This window comes from Drosophila albomicans, chromosome 3, assembly GCF_009650485.2.
Source record: "Drosophila albomicans strain 15112-1751.03 chromosome 3, ASM965048v2, whole genome shotgun sequence".
Taxonomy (NCBI): domain Eukaryota; kingdom Metazoa; phylum Arthropoda; class Insecta; order Diptera; family Drosophilidae; genus Drosophila; species Drosophila albomicans.
The window spans coordinates 41,573,298-41,598,402 of record NC_047629.2 but is presented as its reverse complement, the minus strand read 5'-3'; the positions used below and the strand labels follow the sequence as shown (position 1 = coordinate 41,598,402).

Here is a 25,105-nt window from a genome sequence, read left to right as displayed (position 1 = left end):
TCCATCACCACCACCCCCTCTCTCTTCCCCTTTTCCCCTTCCTTTCAGTCTGCTGCTTGTTACTTTCAAGTTTGTCAACAGTTTATTGATGTTGGCTTCTTAGCATTTTATAACCGAAAAATATTTGCGGCAATGCCAAATGCCAAAATAATTTCAACTCTCGCCCTGCAGTTGTTGTTGTTATTCTTCCTCTTGCTGTTGCTTTGTGGTTGTTCAATTCGATGTTTGTTTGCCAACTGAGACGCCACAGGCAGCCGACAGTCGTCAGTCAGGCTTTCATATCCGCTATAGGACTTCCGGACACCAGGGAAATTGATTCTGTACTCGAGTTGAACTGAGGCACTCACTCCTCACTTGTCGTATACGCAATGTTAATTAAGTGCTAGTTTAAAGCGAGCAAGTTGAGAGCAAGCTGAAAATTAGCTTGGCAAATGAAATATGTATAGCGGTGTCATATGTAGAAAGCTGAGCCTGCTCATTAAATTTCTATGACCAGGCTCAAGGACGAGCTCTAGTAACCCAGAATGCACGACTCTCAGAGGGGAGATTTCTCTCAATATGTGTGTGTGTGTGTGTGTGCCGAGCAGTTCATTAACTGGCGTGTTAACTCTCGGCAAACACACATGAGGCAACACTTGATGAAAGCGCCAAGAAATGTGTCATAATGAACTGCGAAAATATGCAGAGACTTTCGCTCGTTAATGAGGCAACTGATATCACATATCCTCATCCTCTTTCCTTCACTCTTAAAGTGCTGCTTTAAAGTGTTCAGCAGCAAAGTCTTCTTAGACCTCAAGAGATATAATTTTGTGTTCGACTTATTTGTAGTTGTTGGTGCGTTGTTCTCTTGTTGCCGTTGTTGTCATGTTGTTGCCCCCAAATCGAAGCTATAAAAGTAATTAAGATAACGACTTTTGTGCTGGCTTTTCAGCTTTTTAAGCACAACGTTTCTTTTCTTTTTCCTGCTCCACTGTTTGTTTGGCATCTGCTGCTCCTGCTGTTGGCTACCGATATGTATCGTGTATTTACTTTATTGCCAGAGTTTTACAATATTTTCTTGCTCATCCCCCGCCGCCACACACACAATCGGCGTTTGTTGTTGTCGGCTTCCTGTTGTTTTCTGTGTGCAATTTTCTTGAAATTTCATTTCTTAACTTTTGCCGACGGCTTTTCACAGCCGCTGTGCCGTGTATTTGAGACTGTAAATCATATGAGAGAGAGAAAAAGCGGGCAAGCAACTGGACAGGGATTTGGATCAGACTTTGCCACATGTGTCAGTTTGTTTGCTAGTTCTTGTTCTTCGTTTTTCTTGCCTTCCGGCAACGCTATTGTTGCTGCTGTTGCTTCCTTTCCTTTCCTAACGTTTTTCTAATTGCTTGTCTGGCTCTGAGGTTTTCGACCATTCATGTGTGTATGGAATGGGATTGTATATCGATTAATTAACGACATTAAAAGCTAAAAGTTTTAAAAGCAACCCCATCATCATATGCTATACCGCTGGCTGTGATTTATTGATACGGGAAACGGAAAATTAATATGCAGCTGACGAAATATGAAAGGAAGTTGGAACGATATAAATTGAATTTCGAGTAGCAAACGGAAATCGCTAAATGAATATGTGAGCCTTAACAAATATGCATTTTTAATTTGCTATAATTGGAAAAGGAGGATAAACTTTAATGAACAAAAAATATAATATTTATAAAATAAAATAAATTATATAAGAACGGAGTACCCAGGATTTTAATTGAAACTAAATTGTAAAAGTAAATTTATTATCTCAGAATGACATTCTTAATAATTAAACATGAAATATTTTTACTAAGGATTATCAGAATGGTATGCTTAATAATTAAATGAAATCATAATATGGATTTTCATGGCATCTGAGAGTTTCAATTAAAATTTTAGTTGGTTGTCACTTTTCTGTTTGTAAAGTAAAGAGTAAATATTACTAATGGAGCATCTTTTTTTTTAATTTAAACTTTTTTTTTATAAATTGACTTTAATTAGTTGCTTTTTACTTGGCGCATCTGTAATTAAGTTCTCTGCTCTCTTCAAAGTAGTTTGTTTTGGGACTGAGGGCAATCAAATCCTTTTCTAATACTCTTTTTAAATTACTCTTCGTAATTATAAGTAACTTTTAAATGGTCGTAAATAATGTTTGACTGTTGACTTTCCGTTTCTCTTTCGGACTGATTAGATTTATGTGTCTTAAACTATATCAATAGAGTTGCACTTACTTTTGTGTTTAAATTTTTATGCTACACCTTTTGCGACCTTAAATCTGATACTTTATCTTTTAGATCTGCACTTTCCGCTAATACCACTTTTAATAACTTTCTGTTTGCAGCTTAGTGTAACTGTCTTTCCTTTATCAATTCTACCTTATTTCGCCTTTAGCTCTTTGGCGTTGGTGCGTTTCTTTCCGCTCTGGTGACCCACTTGGTGGCTTAGCGATAGCACAGAAAAAAGTTAAGGATATAGCTGCATTTAATATGCAGCGCTGGCTAAATGCCAACTGATTCCGACTGTGTTTTTTCTACAGATTGCACAATGCAACAGGCCCACCCTCACCATTTATTTTATATAGTATTATATATAGATAGATAGCTGCAGAGCTCTCACAACTCTTTGCTGCAAACAATTGAGTGCACTTTGCGCTGCTTGTTGCATACTTTCAGGCGCTGTCTAGGAGAAGGGCATCAAAGTGTTCCCTTCGCTTTGCACTATGGGGAATTAGATCCGTTTTTTTGGTATTAATTCATTTTTCAAAAGTATGCAATGGTACAATATTTTGATGTAAACATTTTAAGAATAGATTGAAGTGTTATGTTGCATAACACGAATGTTAACGTAACAGTCTGCCCTTAATATATTTTCTGTTAAAGTCAACTGTTGCGGGTGAACAGCACTTTCTGTTAATTTTAGAGGGTATTTTCAATTGAATATATTTAATAATAATTCAATTGAGTATATAAAATAAGGTAATACATTGAAATTTCAACTGGATGCTTATCCCTCATAATTTTACTGTCCTTTAATACTAATATATTTTTATACCCGCTACCCATAGGGTAGAAGGGTATTATAACTTTGTGCCGGCAGGAAATGTATGTAACAGGTAGAAGAAGGCATCTCCGACCCTATAAAGTATATATATTCTTGATCAGCGTCAACAGCCGAGACGATATAGCCATATCCGTCTGTGTGTCTGTCCGTCTGTCCGTATGAAACACTGGATCTCAGAAACTATAAGAGATAGAGCTATAATTTTTTTTCGACAGCATTTGTTATGTTTGCACGCAGATCAAGTTTGTTTCAAATTTTTGCCACGCCCACTTCCGCCCCCGCAAATCAAAAAAATCGAATAACAAGCGTAATTTTAAAGCTAGAGTTCCGAGTTTTGGTATATATAATAACTACTATAGTAGTTATGATTTCTGAAATTTGGTTGCGATCAGATAAAAATTGTCGAAGTTATTAAAGAAATACTTTTGTATGGGCAAAAACGCCTACTTACTAGGGGTCTTAGTTGCTTTGGCTGACAATCGGTATATTGTGACGTCTATGGTATATTTTGAATGCGGTACTATATCAATATACCAAATATACCATTTGGTATATTTTTTAGTATTTTTGCAGTATATTCGGTATATTTTGAGAAAATACCGCAAAATATATTTCTTTTATTCAAAATGGGTAGCGGGTATCTCACAGTCGAGTACACTCGACTGTAGCTTTCTTACTTGTTTATATATTTCTTTAAATTTACATTTTCTGTCCATGTTTAGTTTTTGGAAAGATGTTATAGAGTATTTAATTTTAATTTCTAATTCAGAATCATTAGTCACTTTTTGTGCCTTTTTAAGAAATTTATTTTCTTTGGAAGCAAGCTTTCTATTAACAGTGCAGCTTTATATGAGGTGTGCTCAAACAATGAAATATGTGTTTGACCGATGTGGCACACCCACAAATTTGTTGCATTTTACATTTTTATAGTAACTAAAGAAAGGTAATTTTTTAGCAATTTTAAATATTGTCTGTCTTCTTTTTAAGATTTTAAAGCTGTGAACCTAATTTTATAAAAATAACAGTGTAAAATAACATTTTTAAAATGAAAATAAATAAATAAATAGTAGAGTAGAATATTGATATAAGTATATATAACCCTATAATGCCACTAAAACTGTTCAATTTTACCATAGTATTGTATGGGGGAGTGTTCCCTTTACTTTGCTGCTGCTGCTGTCCAGCAAAGTGGAGTAACAAGCATAAGTCTGTTAGTGAGTCAGACTCAGCAGTCAGTTCGTGGTTATCCATCCAGAGTGTGTGTGTGCGTGTGTTGTGCTGATCAGCTTAATAAGTTGGCAGCTGCTGCCACACTGCTGACACAATTTCTTGGCCTCCGCTTTTCTCCTTTCCACATCAGAGAGTTGTGCACTTTCTTTTGTGCAGAGTCTTACATCATACTTGCGCTGCATTGGTGTGCAAAAGTGCTTGTCGCTTGACGCCTCGTTGGACACTCGAGTGGCACATAATTTCCGGGGGGCAGAGAGAACTTTGTGGTAGCATCCGGTTGCCCTTCGTTGTTTTTTCCTTATTGCATTACCCGCTGACCACTTTGCGTTGTGCCACTCATTGATTGAATTTCGTTCGCTGGCTGCTGTTGCAACTTTATATATTCTTTTTTTTTTTTTTTTGTTGTATTGCATGTTTTTCATCATCATCATCATCATTGAGCTTGGCAGCTTTAAGCGGCTTAAATACCAAACGCATTCGCGGCTTATGCGTCTAATTATGCACACGCAGATAATCGAGAGGATGTGCCAATCTCTGTGTGTGTGTTTGTGAGTGTATAAGTGTGTGCGTGCTAATTAAAAGGCACAACATTTATGCAATTTCCAGGCTGCAACTCGGCCACACACATTGCACACACAAAGCTCAATGGCGGGCGCCATGGCAACCAGTTGTGCCCACAAAGCGTTTGCTCCACAGCAGGATCCTCTGCACAGGACATGCACCTGCCTCTCCCTCTCTTCCTCTCTCTTTCTCTCCAACTCCATATCCTTCTCTCTTGGGCAAATAAATCGCATATAAACAGCAGATAATCCCGTCAACAGCATTGCAAACGTCATTCATTGCTTTGGTCCTTGTTGCAGTTGCAGCTCCTTCTGCCCCGCCCCCATCCGCCTTCAGTCTGTTGCCTGCTTTGTAAAGTTGGCTACAGGTGAATGCCTCGTCCATCCATGTGTGTGTGTTTGTGCCAGAGTGTGTTTTGGCCATCGTCGTCGCATCTCAATAGTCACGTTTATTGATTTTACTGCACATGACTGAGCTGACTGCACAGCACAGAAAGGGGGCGTGGCAAGGAGTTGATGAGTATGTGTATGTGTGTTCTGTTGTAGGCACCTTTTTCCGAGTGCATTCAATTAGAAAAACTGTTTTTCTAATTAGTCAAAAAGCCAAAACTCGTTTCGCATCGATTCGCAACTCTCTGCTGGCGACAGCAGTTCACGTTGTGGTCCTTTTCCAAACCAATTCAAGTGGTTTCCCCTGATTTGTCGAATGCATTAAAGTTTGCTTGTTCATATTTGCTGAAATGCAGGTGATGCAAGGATATTTGATGTTGCATTTTAAAGCTTTAAATTGGGAATAGAATTTAAAGGTTTCTCATATAGTTAATTAGTAGCAAACAATAGAATGACACTTTATATAAAAGTTACTGAGTTTAGAAATAGTTTTTGATTTATTGACTTTTATTAAGAATTAGTAAAGCAAGTGCAGCAAACTATTTTAATACTAGGTTAAGATATTTGATTGTGCATTTTAATGCTTTAAATTGAATATGGGTAGTTAGAATATTAATTCAAAAGTTTGGTCAATAAAAGACTGCAAGTTTAATAAAGATAGTTTGTTTTACTTTTACTCCTCGAATGATATTTTGTATTTTGATTAAATGAAACTTTCTTTGCTTTCTTGGTATGACTATTTCAATCAAATTTGATAGTAAGTTATCAGAGTTATTCAAATTTTTGTTTTATTGACTTTTATTTAGAATTAGTTAAGCAAGTGCAGCAAATTTTAATAGTTTAATATATTTGATTGTGGATTTTAAAGCTTCAAATTGAGTATGGGTAATAAGAATATTAATTCAAAAGTTTAGTCACTAAAAGACTGCAACTTTAATAGATAAAGTTTGTTTTACTTTTACTCTTTCATTGATATTTTTGTAATTTTGTATTTGATTAAATGACACTTTTTTTCATTTTTGGTATAACTATTTCAATCAATTTGATAGTTATCTGAGTTATTCAAATTTATGTCATGCATTATATGTATATACTGGAAAAAATAGCAAAAATACTTTAACAAAATTTGCCAGCAACTTCAACGAGTATAGAAATTATTTTTAATTTAATCACTTTTATTAAAATTTAGGAAAACAATTGTAGCAAAGTAACGTAAGGTGGCTGAGATATTTGATTTTGTGTTGTAATGCTTTAAATTGGTAATTAGTAAATCAGCAATCGAAAGAATTTAACTACATTACAATTGTGATCTTTAGTGAAATAAAGTGAAGTGAAACTTTGCTTTGCCATATTTACAAAAGAAATAAAAAAAATTCTGGATAAATTTCCAATTTAATGCGTTTTCCATTTATTATTTAAATTAAGAGTATTATATTTATTTACTTTTATTAAATATTAGCAAAGAAAGTGCAGCAAAGTATTTTAAGAGGCTTTATCTACATATTATGCATTACCTTGATTAATTTTGAAAGCCTATTTTTGTTAAGCTGTAATAATTAATGATTTTTGCAAATGATTAAAATGTTAATAGCACTCTCTCATACAAACACACACAGACAAACAAACTCATGCACTTAAGTGATTATCATGTCTATAGCTTTGATATGAGCTCTTAATTATGGCATTGAGCAAAATGTGGCTGCGCAAATTGAGACTCGGCAAACTCGGCATTGCAATTAAATCTGCATAATTTTCATAATTAGTGCGCAATAAACAAATGAAAACGTAAATGAAAATGAGAGCGAATATTGCATTTGTGTCCTTGCTGTGTCCTCGCATCCTTTGCATCCTTTTGAGTGTGTCGACCATTTTGTGTCAGCGTTGAAAAGCTAAACAAACAGAAGTTAAGTGAAAGGCAACTCCTGTATGGATGAATATGAAAATGAAATAAGCATTGCACAACTGAAAGCGCTTCATTAGTGAGAAAGAATTTTGTGAAATGTTTTTCCACTCGTTTTTATTATGGTCTGTTTTATCACAGTACTCGAACAGGGTTGACCAAAAATATTTAATTAAATCTGTGTGTCCATTGTGGATGGTGAGCGTACATATGTATTGCCGCCAATGTTTTGAATTGATGTATTGACAAATACATGAGGAAGAAAGAGAGCAAAATTGGAATTTGAGAGGGCAGAGAATTTGAAATCTGGTATAAAGAGTCCTCTAAAAGCTATGAGGATAAGACTGCCATTTAAATCAATAAATTGTAGCTCATGTTTCCAAGTTTTGTCATCGTGATCTATCGTCTAAAGCTAAAGAGCAAAAATTAAGGTGTAGAATTCATTTAGAATATATTGAGGATACAGACTTACATGTAAACATGTGAGCAGAATTGGAATTTGAATAGAAAGGTTATCTCTAAATGGAGCAGGGCTTTAACTCTGGCATCCAGTCCTTTTAGCTCACATCCCCAAAAATTAACGAATATATAAAAGATACAACTTTATAAAGCGACCAATCAAAAGCCAGTTAGCTTATACTCCCAAGTCATACCGAGCTGAAATGCAAAAATTAATGTATGAAATGTACATATATAAAAGATATAGACTTACAAAGCGACCGATCAGGCTTATTATCAAAAATAGTACTTCCAACATTTCATTATATTATGAAGAGGCGAGTGCAGAGAGTATGCACAACAAAATTAAAAAGTGGCCAACTGAAAAGACTCACGCGAAGTGATGAACAAGAAATTTTGGCTAAAGCATTGCGAAAATATGATTTTAATTTATACATTTTAAATTTCTTCTGTCAAATAATTCAAACTCTAAATTTATTGCTTACTGCGATTGAAAAATGAATAAAAATACATAGTAATAATTTTTGTATGTTTATTTTCTGAATTTATTTGTTAGTTTCGCATTTTAATTGAGTATTGCATTTCCATTGTTTGTTTTTGTAATATTTATTGCTTTGCATTGGATTCGATTCGATATTGTATTTGGCCAATAGCGTTGTAATGCATTGTTATAATTAATACATTTTTGCCATTATCATCGAAATGTCATGCCCCGGAGTCATTGTTTTTCAGCATCGACATCTCTTTATTAATAATGTTGCACAATTAATAGTGTCAGCGATTTCATTTATTTGCAATTTCATTACAATCGTTTCGTTTTTTTTTTTTTTTTAATGTTCAGTTCGTTATTTTAACGAGCTTTTAACATTTATAGGCAGTTGGTGAGAATGATTATTTGCGTTTTATATTGATTTATTTAGTAGCCTTCTGATTGTCTGTAAATTACATTGTTTTTCACCATTGTTGCACCCTTTGCTGATGCTTTTATAATTAAGTATGTTGCAAAATGGCTCGACAACATAAATAATGGCGTTGATCACAGCCACACTTGCAGTTGGCGAACTTGTTAACGGAGAATAATTGTCTGCATGCAAGTCTCTTGATGCCAGTCTGTGATTTAGTCATAAATTGTTGCATACTTTGAGGATGCACATATATTCTTTCAAGCTGCTCCAGTTCATTTTCATAGCATACTTTCGAGCGTACTGTTTAAATACGCATTATTAGGCAAGCACTCAAAAGTATGCAACACAAATGAAATGTTGCTTAGAATTATGAATTATGTCACTTTAATATTAAACATGCATTTCTAAGCAAATGAGTTTTTGGAAATGCACGTAATACGAGCAGTAGTTGAACGTAACACCACACATGAAATTCTATATTACTTTGTTGTTTCACACAAGTTCAAGTGCTTTGCTTAAATGTTGCTGACATTGTTAGCAACATGTTGCTGGGCACATTGTCTGAAGTGCGCCCGTGAACCGCACTTGAAAAATTAATGAGAGCCACTTGAAGCGCTAATCACATGTAAGTGAAGCACAGTCAGCCAGGTTAACCCTCCAGGATGCTGCTCGGCCACACACACAATTCACTCCAGGGACTGGGAATTTACGCAGTAAGAGGAAGCGTCGAGTTCGCATCGAAGTGGAGGCGGAACGAGGGACAGAGACCGTGTTTAATGCAGGGGCGTGGTTGGAGTAACACTCGGGGGTTGCAGAGCTGCATTGTTCAATTTCTTTTCTTTCGTGTTTCTTTAATTTTTATTTCATAACTCACAAAATGATTATTTCGTTTGTACAATAGAAAACTTAAGCGTAAATACAATAAACAAATTACATATAGTGCTTATGAGCTAGGGACCTAAAGAAATGTCCTTTCGTATCGTATCGTTCGTAAACTATATCACAAGGCATGCGCCGAAAGAATTGTAACTTAGCATAAAATACATTACAATATACATACATATATATTTTTTTGTTTTCACCTATCGTTCCCTTTGCAGTTCGATAAACCCGCCCACACTTCAATCAATCAATCCCCCCATTGTCTGGCCCTATGCCTCAAAGTTTTTGGCCTGTAGACTCTTCAGAATGCCCAGCAATTGCAGCGATTCAAGTGGCTCAAAATCATCCGCATAACGCACTGCGGATGATTTGACCAAATCCCGTTCCCTGGGCATATCCAGTGTCAACGGCAACTGCTCGGCCATCACCGAATGATGCGTGATGAGCGCCTTTAATGTGCTAAACTGTTTCTTGGCACCCTTCAGGCTGTACATTTCACTCCTCCGATTGCACTGCACCGCATAGCACTTCACCTTGTTCTCCAGTCGCAGACACAACTCAAAGTTGCGCGGAGTGCTGCGACGCAACAGAAAGCTCCCCGGCGTGGCTTGTTGCAGATGCTCCTGTGCCGCTTTCGCTGTGATCCGCGGCTGATACCACGCACAGTGCAACAATTCGGGCTCCTCGCCTGCGTCCTCCTCGTCATCGGTGTTGTGATTATACCTCGGTGTTTGGCGTTTTTTGGGTGTGCCACGACGTTTGCCACTTCCGCTGCTGTTGCTGCTTTCGTTGAGTAGCTGACAGCAATCGGAGATGCCCGCATCATCGGATTCAGGCTGATCTGCTGTCGCCTCCTCGCTGCCACTGGAATCACTCGGTTGACTGCTCTGCCAGCAATTCAACGACAACAGCGATTTTTGTGGCGATTTGTTGTTGCTGCTGCGTTTGGGTGTCGCCTCCGCTGAGCTGCAACTGCAGTTGACCAGCAGCTCATCGCCATCCAACTCATCTTCCTCCGCGTCTGCTTGATACGAGGAGTCGAGTAGGTCCTGCTAAAAGATTAAAGAAATCGAATTTAATAAATAGTTCAATCATTCGATTGTCTCTTCTTAACTCACCTCATCGTAGTCGCTGGTTGGTTCATCTTCGCACTTCAGCTGCGAGGGTTGTGCGAACAGTTTGCGCTGCAAAAAGTTCTTCATGCTGTCGTAGACTTTGTGTGTGCGACTCTGCGTATTCACTGCTGGCTCATCAGCTGTTGTTGCAGCTGTTGCTGTGGCCGGTTGCAACTTCAGCTTGTTGCTCCATTCCTGACACTTATTGAAGGCCAGGTCAAGGTTCTTGCCGGCATTTGTTGTTGTATTCGTCGAGCAATAGATGTCCGCATAGTCGGGACAATTCATCGCATTGCGTAGCTGCAAAAAGTCATGAAGAAAAGACTGTGATTAGTTTTGGTCAAGTCAACATTGTGAAATTGTGAAAGAATAAAAGTCGAAGCTACCTGAACGTAAAACTGTAAACAAAACTCTCACAACAAAGCGTCGTATTTCACTCGGACAAAAAAAGGATACCGAGTCCGTGTTCTCTTTTTTGTTGTTGCCCCGATAACACACATACACATTATGTGCATTTTATTTCACAGTCCTTTCGCTGTGTCTCTGTCTACGTACATTTTCTGCTCTTTCTCTATTGTCAGCTTATCTGGTCGAGTTGCTAATGCCTTTGGGTCACCTTTTGCCGTCGAGAGAGAGTGCGAGAGAGAGAGAAAGATATGCTTGTAATGCGCTTGTTTCAGCTCTTCATTGTTCTGTAATTTGCCTGTTGTTTGCTTTTCATTTGCCCCATAAAATATGCATATGCTGCAAAGGGAACGAACATCTCTTTCACTCTATAGTTGCTGCTTTTTCATGTCATATGGTCATTACCAAGCTTACAATGCTCTCACAGCTTTAATTCGCTGGATATTTGCTAGTTGATCAGTTCTTGTGCTCAACACCCTCCTTGACACACCCCTTTTTGGCACACACTTGGAAATCCAATCACCTATGCCAGCAAAGTATTCAATAAAATTCACTCGAAAAAGTGCGTTCGAGTGTGCAATGCACTCGAATTTGAACTCGAGTGTGTGGAAGCTCAATACAATGACACTTCAGCACGCACAATAATGAGCATTCAATGCCAGGACAATGACAGTCCTGCCAGGTAGCAACAAAAAAAAATGTACAAGAGGAGAACTAGAGTGGAGGCTAAGCGTTAAGCCAAATTGAATTTGATTGAATTGAGCATTGAATAGATTGCCAAGTCGAGCCAGCAACATAATCGTCAACTAAGCACTTGTGTATGCTCATAATCATGTTGTGTCTTGAGTGTGTTCCCCACTCTCCGCTTCTCTACTCTCTCATTGAATTGTGTGTGTGTTGCTGGCAGTATTCCCAATTTTATTGGAAAGGAAGTGCAACGGCTGCACTTCCGTCCTGTGTGCATCAATTTGCATGAAAAATTGAATTGAATTTCGGAAAAAGTGTTGGACAGGTAACTTGGCCATTAATTCCAAACAAGCCAACAAGCCGTGGCCAAACTCTTTTGATGTGTTGACCACGCACACATAAATAAATCCGTTGAAAGCTGTAAGCGGCGTGTAAGAAGCGTTAAAGTTTACCTTTTATCGGCTTAAATCAAACACAATGAACGACAAAAAAAAAACAAGCCGTTTAATAGCCAAGGCAAGTGAAAAGAAAATGCCCAAAGACGCAACTCTTACATGATTTTTAATTTATGCAAGAAAACAACAACAGCAGCAATGGAAATGATTATAGAGCAGACGATGAAGGCGAAGCAGAATGCATACAGTGGCAACCAAAAGGTGTTGGACCCTCTACTCACTCCCTCATAATGGATCGAGGGCATCGTTTTAACAATTCTCTGATCCTGTGCTGCAGAAAGGTAACTCTAATTGATGATGAAGCATGGCCACGTTGGTTGCCTTTTGTTTGGCCAGCGAGGTGTTAGCATATATTTTCGTAATCAAATGGATCCAGGTATAAAAGCAGGCTAAGAATACCAGCTGACAACAACAATGCACGCTGCCCGGGGGCATCTTTTCGAAAAACAGTTGTTAGTTTTCCATTTATTGTGCATTTAGATAGAGAGAGACCCAAAAATGAGAAGAGAATTGCCCAAGAAAAGAAATTAGTTGAAGTGGACACGGCATGAGTTTGCGCCTTTTTTCGTTTGTCTTGATGCATTTTATTGAAATGTTTCGAATTACGAGCATTCGAAATGTTGCCTTTTGTTAAGGTTCTTTCTTGTTTATGATAAACCCGAGAGATAAAAAATATTGAAACCTTTCGGTTGAGAAAACACTTGAACCACACGCGCGGCATATGCACAAATTTCATGGTGGAAAATCAAACAGCTGCTGAAGTGGTTCAATACAAAACCACCCTGAAAATGCAGCTCACGCAATACCAATCAGTGGAGCAACCGCAAAAACCGCCAACCAACTAACAATATGCACCATAAAAGTATCTATCAATAAAGTAAAGTTTGCGCTTTGTAGAACAGTCTCAACATGCAACTCTACTTTCATCTTTGCGGCTGCTGCTTTGCATATCTAACTGCATATGCAATCTATTATTAAAGATAATTAGCTCGTTTTTTTATTTATGGCAGTAGAGCAGCATTGTAAACTGAATTAAATTAAGCTTGAAGCATAATTAGAGCAATTTATAGTTGTTAAACAGTTTTAGATATAACAAGTAAGAAAGGGAGACTGTGGGATACCCATTACTTTCATCATGAAAATATACCTAATAAATATCCCAAAAAAATACTAAAGTATACCAAAAGATGTTGTGTTTTAATATACTAATACATTCAAAATATATCAAAGGATACCAATTTGTATACTACTACTATAACGATATAATGCTACATTTAAACATTTTCAAAAATCATAAAGACTGTAGTTAGGTCTTAGCTCTTAATCTTTTGTGGATCTATATATTCTATTTATGTCTTTTTTTCTGTAAGTTAACTATATCAATGTATAAGCTATTCGCTAATACTGCCATGCTGCAATATTTCACCAATAACAACATGTATCTGTAATTAAAAAAAAACAATGTTAAGGTTTAGCAAACCGAATTGAATTGTTGATGAATTTATATATTCTATTTGTGGCCGTTTTTTGCTGTTAGTTTTAATATGTCAGGCTAACAACTATTAGCTAATACCTCCATCGAAATGTATCTATGAGTAACAAGCTCTATTTGTAGCTATATCTGTATCTATAGCGGCGGCATGTCAGCAATGCTCGGATACAGCTGTAAATTAGTTAGATGCAACAGAACTTGGCCATTTGAATATTTGAAAGACACTTTTTTGTTGTAGGCTGCCAGCTAATTTGACAGTTTTATGCCACACCAAAAAGTTCAACATAATCCACTCACACACACACAAATGCACACACTTCTATACAAACGTGTCGGAGGGCTTTCAAAATGTCAGATAGTGTGGTTTCGTTTGGGAAGTAGATAGATATAGATGGAACTGTGACTAGTTTATGACATTTTGTGGAACACGCGTCTATCTGCCCCTGCGGCGCATTTCAAAATTTATGAACTCGCTTTTATTTTTTTTTTCGGTTCCTCTTCTACTACTTAAATATGTGTATTTGTGGGGGAAAAACTTTTGGAAATATTCTGGGCTATATCGTAAAATGATTTTTGTTAACATTTTTTTCCACTAATTTCATTTTATGCCGAGGTAAAAATGTAAAATGTTTATAGTTTATAGTTTCTGGCTGGTTGGCTTTTGATATGCTACAGTTTTTTTTGTTTTTTTTTTTTTTTTTTTTTTTGGGACCTACAATTAGCGTCGTATTCGCTGGAAAATCCTTTGTTTAGACATCTGTGGCATGTGGCATGTGGCATTGTGCAGTCGCTTTTATTGTCGGCGGCGGTGTTGCTTTTTTTTTTAACGCGCGTTCAACACATTTTTTGTTTTTTATAGGTGTAAAAAATGGGGTCATATCAAACGCATTTCAAATTGAGCTGTTGGTTGCCTCCATCGTTTTTTTTTTTATGGGAACAACAACATTTTGATGAGTTTATTAAATGCAAATTAAAATTGTTGAAATTTCATTTAATTGTATTTTATGAGCATTTCTCATGTGGGCAGATGCCTGGGAATATTGAGCGAGAGAGATGAGTCGTTGATTCTTTTTCAAGTGCCAGATGAAGATATGCAGATATGCTGAGGAAAGTGCAACGAACTTGGTCATTGTTTTATGGAAATGAAATAAAAATAATAAACTTGATACTAATAAGGTGAAATGAATTTCCATTTCCATTTTGATGATGATGATGGATGTTTGTTGAACCGCCACTCGACACTCTCAACTTCTGGTTAACTTTATCTGCAGCTCGTGTCTAGCCACAACATTTCTAGTTGTTTTTTTTTTTTTTTTTTTTTTTTCGTCTAGCCAGCGTCTGTGTAATGCACACAAATCCTTGTGCTGAAGCCATATGAAACTCAAACAGCTCAACGACGAGCTGTTGATAACGATGATGTTGCCAGTTGTTGTCGCCTCGCAGTTGTTGTTGGTCAGTGGAAAAGTGTAGCAAAAAAAAAAACCCGAGCTAAACTATTTGTTGCCCTGGCGGGTGTTTTGATGATTAGGTGAAGGGGAGATTGACGTTGTTGGATTGCCGTTGAAAGCTTTTCTTTTTTGTGCTCTGTTTTTTGCATATTTGCATTACATTTTCCTGGCGTGGCATGTGGCAACAACAAAACACAAGCGAAAATTTATATTGAGTCGAGCGTAAAAATAACAATGCAGACGGGCAGACGGCATGAAATAAGTGAAATTGTTGTTTACTCAAAACGATGGGGCAGTCCAATTGAGCAGGGTAGGAGTGTAGAGGGGGCATGTGGCATGTGGCAAGCAGCGTAGTGCGGTACAATATGGAGCATAAATTACAACAATGCATGCAATGCGCCGCCGACGACGACGGAGACGACGAAGCCGTCGCCAGGCATTTAATTATGCTCATCAATTTGCAGGCAGTCGCCAGAGCCAAAGTAAAAGCTATAGTTGCCGTTGTTGCAAGTTGTTGGCATTGCAGTTGCAGTTGCATTTGGCCATAAATCTTAACGAGGCACTCCAGAGTGTGTTTCGCCTGCTTTTATGGAAATGTTCAAATTAAATGCACTTAAAAGCGCTGCAATTAATTGCCTACTTAGAAAATCCGAAATCAAACCCCAAAAGCAGATCACACGAGACAAGCATAATATTATTTATAAACACAAACACGAACACACTCATAACATATGTATACACATCTATCTATTTATCTGCTCTGGCCACTTTTGGATGTACTTGCATTAATCATTGCCCTTGAAAGGCAAGCAAGCAGAGGCAACTGCTGCCTATGCTGCTGGCATTAAAATACCTTGGAATTTAAATGCTCAGCTCATTGCTGCTAATCGTTGCACGTTCTCTGCCAGTTGATTTAAATTTAGACAGCGTCTCATATTGAAATTATGAGCCAAAGATATATAGTGGATGAAACTGAGTGCGGTTGTGCGTGCTCTGCACATGCCACTTAGGAGGGGTGTCGAAGCGACTCCAGACTCCATTAGACTCCACAGTGGATTGCATTGCGGCAACAATCGCCGCCTTTGTTGGTATACCCAGCAAACAAAAGGGTGGAAGGGTATGCTGATGTGGCCGGAAATATGGCATTTCATAGTAGAGATAATTATACCTAATTTCTTTAGTCAATCTAATTTTACTTTAATTATATTAGGTTCGTATTTTTTATATGATCGGCATAAATATAAAATCTCTGAGACTCTTTTTACTAAATATTTAAAATACTGTGCTTTATATTTCTGCACTATAAACAAATTGTTTATATAATTTACTTGTATCTCACTAAATTTAAATTACAATTTTCGCATTTAAATTTGCTTTGATCTCATTAAACTGAAATATGAATTTGCAAAGTATTTCATAGTTTATCAAACTTCTCTATAATTTTCTTACTTGTTTCCTCTGTCAATTTCTGCGTCTGTTCTGTTATTTGGCTGCTTGCATTTCGCTAACAAATTAAATTTCCCTTCAGTTGAAAGAAAAGCAGCAAAAAGTGTTTATCTTTGCTTAATTGTTTTAGATTTTAATCTCGCAATATGCTCGTTTCATTTCGTTTCGTCTTCTTCACTTTGCGGCGACATATGGTTGAGTTCTCGGTGCTCTATTCCTAACATTGCTCTGTGACAACTTTATTAGTTTTGTTTAATGTGTGTGTGTGCGTGTGTGTGTGGTGTGTGCACTTTGTCTGCAGTTTGTTGCCTTATCGTTTGACCCGCAATACGCGCGTCGCCTTTTCGCCTGTTTTTTTCAGTTCAGTTTCAAGTGAAACTCGAACAAACTAATTGAAAACGTTTGTCAGCGACTGTAAACAGAAACGCTTCTTCGCTTCCCTCTCTCTCCCTCACTGTCTTCCTGCTCGTCTTCGCCTCTCTGTCGCCGTCTGCGTTTGCATTTGTCTTGCCAATAAATGTTCTATTCTAAATTTTTGTTTTCGTTTCATTTGCTGATAACCAAAGTGTCGACGACGACGACGACGCCGCGACTTCGTGTTGAAATCGTTGTCGGAGAGGTGACGAACGATTTATGCCAGATAGGCGTGCTTACAAACGAAATTTTTCGATTTTCGGGGGCTTTCCGCAAGATCTAAGGGATTTTGTTATATGCTAAGCGAGGTGCTATAAATGTAGCTTGATTTAGCCGAAGAGGAAGGAAATGCTTGCCAGCACTTGTATGCTGCTCTTAAATATCAAATGCAGTCAAGGAGCTAGCTAACAGATAGACGACAATTAAGGGAAGTGTTGAATTGGAAAAGTGTTGAAGATTTTTCTAAAATTAAACAAGCGATTCGTTGAGTAAATTGTGAATGCTTATTAAGGAAACCTTAAATGGTTAAGATTAGCAAAAGTTGTTTCACTTTAGATGAGTAAAACATTTTTCTGCATTATGAACATTATTCCTAAAATAAATTGATGAAATTTATTTTACTTCAAATGATTTATGAATTTTAAACACAAATTGAAGTATTATATTTTTCTATATTTCTATATTGTTAATCAGCAAAACGATGATTATTCTTCCCAGAATAAATTGAAGAGTTTGTTTAGTATTCTTTTCGAGTACTGCAATTGTGTTCATAGTTCCATGTAAAGTGCCACCGACTCTGCAGTTTCAGTGGAACTGACTTGGAGTTCAACTATCAGGTTTTGTTTTTCTCTTAAGATTCTTTAGAGATCTTTCACGGACTGCTCTTCCAGTAAAATCAATTCCCGGCGAGCAACAACACACCCACAAGCGTTGGTAGCAACAATGGACTGAAGTTTCCCAGTTTGTCACAGACAATCCTTTAGGGAGCTGGCTAAAAACAACACCTACGACTACAACAATATTTTCATAGATCAAAACAGAACTCTAGCAATGAGATATAGTGAAGAGAAAGAGCGAAACGACAATGAGATAAAGTGGCCATGGATGGGTGTCAATTCTGTTGAAAAATGACAAGCGGAACAATGAACTGAAAAACGGAAAATGATGAAGAAAAATGCAGCGTACTCGTGAAAGGCAAAGAGAGATGATGATAAAAGATGGCAGAAGCCAAAACGCAAAACTGTCATGCAGTTTCAAATTACAAAACTTTTCTTTATCTGCCGTCATTACTCCGCCTTCTGCCTTCTGCCTTCTGTAGACTCTACAAATATTGTGGAACTGGCAGTCAAACAAGAGATTAGTGCGAGATTTGAGTTGGGAACACAGGTAGCTGCCTAGGGTAAGGGTAAGGGTAAGGGCTTAATTAAGGCATTTGACTAATCAGCTTTGGCATCGTTAAGGCGACTCTTTCCCACCTCCCCCCCTCCAGAGTTGGGTCGGTTAACGGCACCCAGACGTCGCCATTTACAAGAGATATGGAGACTAGTTAGCGCTTATCACAGATCAAACATGCATACAAATAACACATATGTGTATAAATAGATTTGGTCGACTTCAAATGCATTTAGCCCAATCAATCATTATCTTTATGAGTCAACATATGTTCGCCATGTTGCCCAGTTCCATATTCCATCTATATTCAATGTTTGCTTTCGTCGATAGTGAAAAAAAAAAACACTCGACGCAGTTTTTCGCTTTGATTTATATGATTTCGTTCAACACAAATCTCTGCAGCTCTCTCCCTCTCCCTCTCTCGCTCTCTATCTTACTCACTCTCTCTTTGATTTAATTCTCAGTTTGTTGGCTTAACGCTTTAGCCTTCAGTTTGATTTAGTTTTTATGCAAATCATATTTATTTGATTGTATTTGATTTAGTATGCAGCTGATTTACGTCGACAGTCGACTTTATTATGCTTTGTTGCCCCATCCACAAAAATATTATGTTGCTGCTGTTGCTTTTGTTGTTGTTGTTTTTGTTTTTGTTGTTCATTTTCTCGTATCTCTGACACTAAATCATTTTAATTGTTGTCATTCGTGTTTTGAATTTCAGTGCAGTTCCCTCCACGCCCCCTTCGCTGCGCCCCTCTCTTTGTGCTATATGAACTTTGACTGCGTGTTATTCTGTTTTCTTTTACGTGGGATTTTGTTTTTTTTTTTTGGTTACCGCTTTGTGTTGTGGGTGGAACTTTGGTAGGAGTTAAGAACTTTGCATATGAATAAGGTAATGCCTTTTGTTGTGTACACAAAAAAGGTGTAGAAAAGAACACTATATCATAAATGCATCGATAGATAAGTAGAAACTGTTGTTGGCATCTGAGCTGGAGATTAATGCTAGTTAGTTGTTTAATTGATAATAATTTGTTGCATTGACATGCTATTCTTTACCTAAAAACGGGATTTTTCTATCTAAATATTCCATTTCTAGTTGATTTCGGTAATTATCTTTTTAATCTTTATAAATTGCTTAGAAATATGATACGAAAATGTTTCTATTAAAGTATCATATTTCTATTAGAGAATTTCAGCCTTTAATTATGCTTTGCCTTTGTGATTTCATTAATCCTTAATGAAGGCTGTTCTTTGTCTTTTGAATCTATTATATTTATCTTTTTACTAAGCTCTTTCTTATAAAGAAGCCATAAAGGACAATAGTTATGCTTTACTTTCTTAGTACACTATTTCATCTTTATAAAGATATTCTCTATAGCTACGATATGCTTTCTTAGTATACACTTTCGTCAGGATATATATTATAGTCATGCTTTGCTTCTTAATCTTTGAAGACATCCTTACTTAAGATCTCAGCGTTCTTTAAGCTTTCTAGTCATATCCTTTACTTGTGTCTTTTTCCCGCCCTTGGCATCGAAAGCATTCTTTATGATCTCCCCAACTTATGTTCGCATATCCTTTTTGAACACTTACCATCTTGGCTTTATCATGTGGCTTCTTTTGTGTATCCTTTTTGCGTTTGTTGTTGCTCTCCACGGCGCCAAAGCGATTGTACTGGAATAAGCGACCCATTTTTGCTGGTTGTTGTTGTTGTCGTTCGTTTGCTGTTCTGTTTACAGTTTTAATAAACAACGTTTTTGTTGTTGTTGTTGTTCTTTCTTATTGCTGTTTTTGTCTATTCACAAAGCACGCATCACACACAAACAGAGAGACACTTGAGAGTTTTGGAGCTCGTAATATCTGCAAACTTATTGCGTTGTTTGCCGAACTGTGTTTTGAAGTGTTCAATAACGTAGCGTAAAAGTCGAGAGGCGATAGATGAAACGAGAATCGAGAATCGTATCGGAGATAGAGTGACGTTTACGTTATGCCGGGACACCGGGAGCGTTTTATGCTAGCGATCAGCGCGACGTGCGCAGAGGGAATGATGGGCCACAACTGAATGCATTCAGTAAAAAGTACAACGGAAAATGAGCACGACTGCGAGCGAAGGCAGAGAGGCAGAGAGAGACTGAGGCAAAGCAGCGCAGCAGAGGCAGAGTCAGAGGCAGAGGCAGTGGCAAAGCAACAGTCAGCAATAACAACAACGCAAAAGGGAGGCAAAGCAGCAACAGCAGCAACAGCAGCGAACAGAGGCAGCGACAGCGACAGAGATACAAATTTCATGTCAGGGCGGCAGCAGCAGCAGCAGCGTCGATGGACGTCGTCGTTGTCGGCGTTGTGTTCATGCAACGCTGCCACTGCCGCTGCCACACAGCATTTACCGCTAGCTCACAATGTGCGCCCCTGTGTATAAGTGTGTGTATGTGTGTCTGTGTGTGAGCACAACACTCAAACACACAGACACACAGCTAGAACTAAAGAAAATACTAACCAACGCACACAGAGACACGGAAACAGAGACACAAACACACTCACACTCACTCACAGTGACTGCGGGGCTGAAAAATAGAAAAGAAAAACCACTCAACAAAAAGCGAAATGAGAAAAATTTACTACGACGAATGTACACTGAAAAAAAAGTAAAGGCAAAGCAAAGAACTAAACAAACTTCTGTTTTGGGCAGACGACGCTGAATGAAACGAAATGAAATGAAATGTGAGAGACGCTCAAAAGAGGAGGGAGAGTTTGAGTTGCAAGTTGAAGTTGAAGTCCGTCTCTGATTCTCTGACTCGGACTCTGAACGCGAATGCAAAACGCGAACAGCTTCAGTTTCAGTTACTCATTTGCGAAAAGGGTAGTTGAGCGTCTCTCGTCAACAAGTTGAGTGGGTGGTCCACTGGCCAAAGATGGACAGACAGACAGACGGACAGATGGACGGATGGACGGTTCATTCAATTTGAACTGCTCGCGTGTTCCGTTCACGTACCGCATGCATTTTGACCATGCTCTCTGACTTTTCATTTTCAGTTACGAGCAATGACTATTGGCGTCTGTATATAGTATATATATATCAGATATCTGCTCAGCACAGTTTGCTGTCTCTTTCGGTAACTCAGCTGCCATCTCTATCGACTGTGCTCCACATTTTCAGCAGCAGTTCTTCATTTGCCTGCTGCACATTTCATTTCAGCATTTTGCCTATTTGCTTAACGTACTCGCTTGTTGTTGTTGCCGTGCTACTTGTTTTTGTTTTCCCCATTTCCCCTCTCTCACCACATGCAGGAAACGCTGCATCATCGTCATTCTCTTTTTTTAGTTTTTCCGAAAGTTTTTTTTTGTACTGTTTTGCAGTCAGAGCATAAAATAAACACAAAAACTTTGCAGTCTCATTCAGGAGCACCAAAGGATGTTCACTCTCTTCTGGCGTCTGGCAACTTCAGCGTTTCATTTGCAACCGCCCACAATTTGTCCCTCCTCCCTTCGCCCCCCCTTCTCTGCTATCTTAGCTTGCTGCATGTTTCCGTAATTATCATTATCCTTTTGCTGCTCGTTTTGTGCTTTTCATTTCGCTGTTTATATGGCCAACTATGGCACTTTAATTGAAGTCAATTTTTTCAACTTTGTGGCTGCTGTTTGTGGCAACTTTTGCTACTGCAGTCTCAGTCTCAGTCTTCGCCATCTTCGCCATTTTGTTGCAAGTCCATGGCGCCATTTTCATTGAAAATTATTCTGCAACTTATTAGCACCTCCGGAAATTATGAGTTTCGGTGTGGCATTCAAGTTTTTTTTTTGTTTTTTGTGGCTTGTTTACGAGCTAGCCGCATTTTTAATTGAGTTGCCAGTTGCCATCTGACTTGAGTTTGAGGTTCAACGAGAAAACGAGAACGAGACTGAGACTGAGCTTGCTTTTGTTGCTTAATTAGCTCAACGGTATGGATAAGGACATGGACAGAGCACACTTTTGCATGCCACGGCCAGAGGCAACTCTCTAGCCTCTTGCCTCTTGCCACTGTCGTTGTAAACGCTGTGGTTATTCAACAAGAGGATGCACTTAATTGAAACAGTTTGCTACGGCAAAGTGTGTACACAGTTTGGATTTAACAGCAGCAGCAGCAGCAGTCCCCAACAGCGATCCCCGCAAGCAAAACAGTCAGTTTTTTGTTGCACCTCCAACTCTTTAGCTGATGTCTGCATAAAACTACTGGGCTTAAAGTCTGTTTGGGAATTTCAACAAGGGAAGACAAAGAATTTTGCGAGGATAGTTTAATCTGTATTTATTTAATAAATTTGTTAAGTCTTTCGGATATCGAATTTGAATTAGAAAAACGAGTAAAACAAATCAATGTACTTATAAAATAAACGCCAAATGATGCCAATTTGGAAATAATGCAATCAGAACTAGAAAGTCTTTAGGTTAGTAAAAAACAATAAAAATTGAGGAAGTGCAAGTAATATTAAGAAAATTAAAGACTGATTTAGTAGTCATACTTGAAAAATAAGAACTATTATTAAACAACAGGTAGATAATCTTCCAAATGACATATATATGACAGATTTATTGAACAAGTTACTGTGTTCAAAAAAATTTCTAAGAAGGTGACAGTCACGTGTGCTCGACAATAAAAGGAAAACAGTTCGGCTTTATTTTAAAAATGTGTCAAATTAATATACCGAAAATTATACTAAAATATTCCGAAGGCACATGAATATACTATTACATTGAAAATATACCATAGATTACAAAATATACTAGATTGTTCATCAACCCAATAAGTTAGTGTTTTATTTCAAAAATGTGTTCAATTAAAATACCGAAAAATACACTAAAATATTTTGAAGGCACATGATTATACTACTGCATTTAAAATATACCATAGAGTACAAAATATACGAGATTGTCCATCAAAGCAGTAAAAGTTAGTGTTAATTTAAATTATATCTGACTATTATAAATAAAATAAATAAATAAAAACATATAAAATTCGTTCATAAATAAATATGATTAGACTATTGTGTCTGATAAAACACCACACAATACAAAAATCTCATATGTGACTCTGATATTTGCGATAGTAAACTTTAATGAGTAAGCTATATTATTTAAACCAAAATCTTCAAAGTGACTCAACAATATTTATTGTAAATGTAAACTCTCCTATATTTTTGCAAACAGCTGCTGCAAATTAAACGGAAAAAAGTGCTGTCCAACTTGCAAGTCCAGCGGGAACATAATATCCCAGTTAAAACTGCTTCAGCTTATTATTAATCCATTTTATTGTTGCCTCTCAGCTGTTGCCATCAAAACAAAAAGCGAAAAAAATGAACGAAAACGATGAAAAAATTACAAATTGGGGTAAGAGTCGAATACAGTTGAAATATTATTGCCCATATTTTGCACCCTGTATTCCATATATATTTTTTTTTTATGGTTGCAACGCCCTCACGAAATCCCGCGGCAAGGACAAACAAAGGGAAATAATCAATGGTAAAGTCGCATTTAACGAAATATGCTTTCAAATCTGAGCGTTAAACCTCTGCTTATAATTAGATTATGACATTAATAAGTCGCCTTAACAAATGTTCAAATTTGGCAAAGCAACCACCCAAGGAGAGGCGAGCCAAGAAGGGGAGAAGGGGAAATGGACGTTTTGCTTTTTGGCAACAGTTGCGAAAATGGCAAATTGAATTTTGTGCAGCGTTTAATATATTGCAGCTATCAATGGAAAAGCATTTGCAGGACACTCGAAGTGTCATTCATAAATCAAGGACACGAAGCCACCCTCGAGTTGCAGTTGAGATATAAGCAAAGTGTATCTGCTACGACAATAGAAGAGACCTTAGTGCCTCATGTGGCAGGGACTCAATGCAATTTCATTACATAAAAAGCTTTTCTTTTTATGCTTTTTGTTCCCTTTTGTGGCGTGACCTTTTAGTTTGATTTGTCAAATTGTGTTTAGCCAGACAATTGCATAAATTTTATTTACTATACTTTTTTTTCTTTTTTTAGATTTTCATTGCTGAAATCTTTCCTCTGCGTTCCCACCTTTAACTCAACTTCACCCTCACTGTCGAGAGCTCTTAATGTTTGTCAATTATTTGCAGTAATTTGCAATATTTCTAAACGCTTTCCATTGCGATTGCTGTGCGTAAACTACCCTAAATTGTTTTTAATAGCCATTTGCACTTACATGGCTGTTGACTGCACTACTCAGCATCAGTTTCAATTCCCTTCCAGCCTCCCCCTCTCTATAATGGCTTCATCATTCGCTCAGTCTCCAGTCTCCTGTCTCCGTGCTGGCAGCAATAAATGGCCTACAAGCACTCAGAATGTTCTTGGTTTTTGTTTTAATTTATGGCCGCAAATAAATGTTATTTATTTGGTCTTTAAAAATCGACAACAAACTAAACAAATACGAAAAACATTCGATACGACATTCGAAAGACAGAGAGAGAGACACTTGAATGTGAGTAAATTAATTTTCCCATAGTTGGGAAAACGTCATTAAGAACTCGCCAGGGGTGCTGCAAGTGTTAAAAATGTAGTTAAATCAATTCTTTAACAACAATTTGTTTAGTGAACATGCAAAGCCCACATAAGTTGCAGGTTTCCAATACTCTAAACTCAACTCATTTCATTTGGCGCTTTTCTCCATTGAGAAAATGTGGCCCGCGGTGTCTTTGTGTGACGTTGCTTTATTTTTTATTTTTTCTTCTTTTATCTCTTACAAGTGACTCCAGCAATTATTTTTATAAATGATTTGTTAGGGTGGTCTGTTCGGTTCTATTCTGTTCTGTTCTGTTGTTTGGATTCTCCTAAAGTGTTTGTGTTCGCATGCGGTAATCCTTCATTTCA

At 37.5% G+C, this 25,105-nt stretch overlaps 2 protein-coding genes and 1 long non-coding RNA gene across 4 annotated transcripts in view; 1 reads left to right on the top strand and 2 right to left on the bottom strand.

Annotated features, from left to right (window-relative positions):
* The window catches only part of LOC117571626 (EGFR adapter protein), a 135,854-nt gene that overhangs the window by 44,206 nt on the left and 66,543 nt on the right, over positions 1 to 25,105 (top strand). The window lies entirely within an intron of this gene.
* LOC117568814 (uncharacterized) lies at positions 7,229 to 8,110 on the bottom strand. The gene is made up of 3 exons (XR_004572194.2): positions 7,865 to 8,110; positions 7,625 to 7,809; positions 7,229 to 7,564 (listed from the first exon to the last, which is right to left on the bottom strand). It is a non-coding gene; the product is annotated as an uncharacterized LOC117568814 (long non-coding RNA).
* Positions 9,347 to 20,295, bottom strand: LOC117570585 (protein sprint). Of its 2 annotated transcripts, none has more exons than XM_034252328.2 (3): positions 19,843 to 20,295; positions 10,517 to 10,813; positions 9,347 to 10,450 (listed from the first exon to the last, which is right to left on the bottom strand). In XM_034252328.2, exons 1-3 carry the CDS (start codon positions 19,939 to 19,941, stop codon positions 9,668 to 9,670), a joined length of 1,179 nt encoding a protein of 392 aa, XP_034108219.1. In that variant the 5' UTR covers positions 19,942 to 20,295; the 3' UTR covers positions 9,347 to 9,667. The 2 variants fall into 2 exon arrangements, with proteins under 2 accessions (XP_034108219.1, XP_034108220.1); XM_034252329.2 differs by having other exon boundaries at positions 9,347 to 10,447.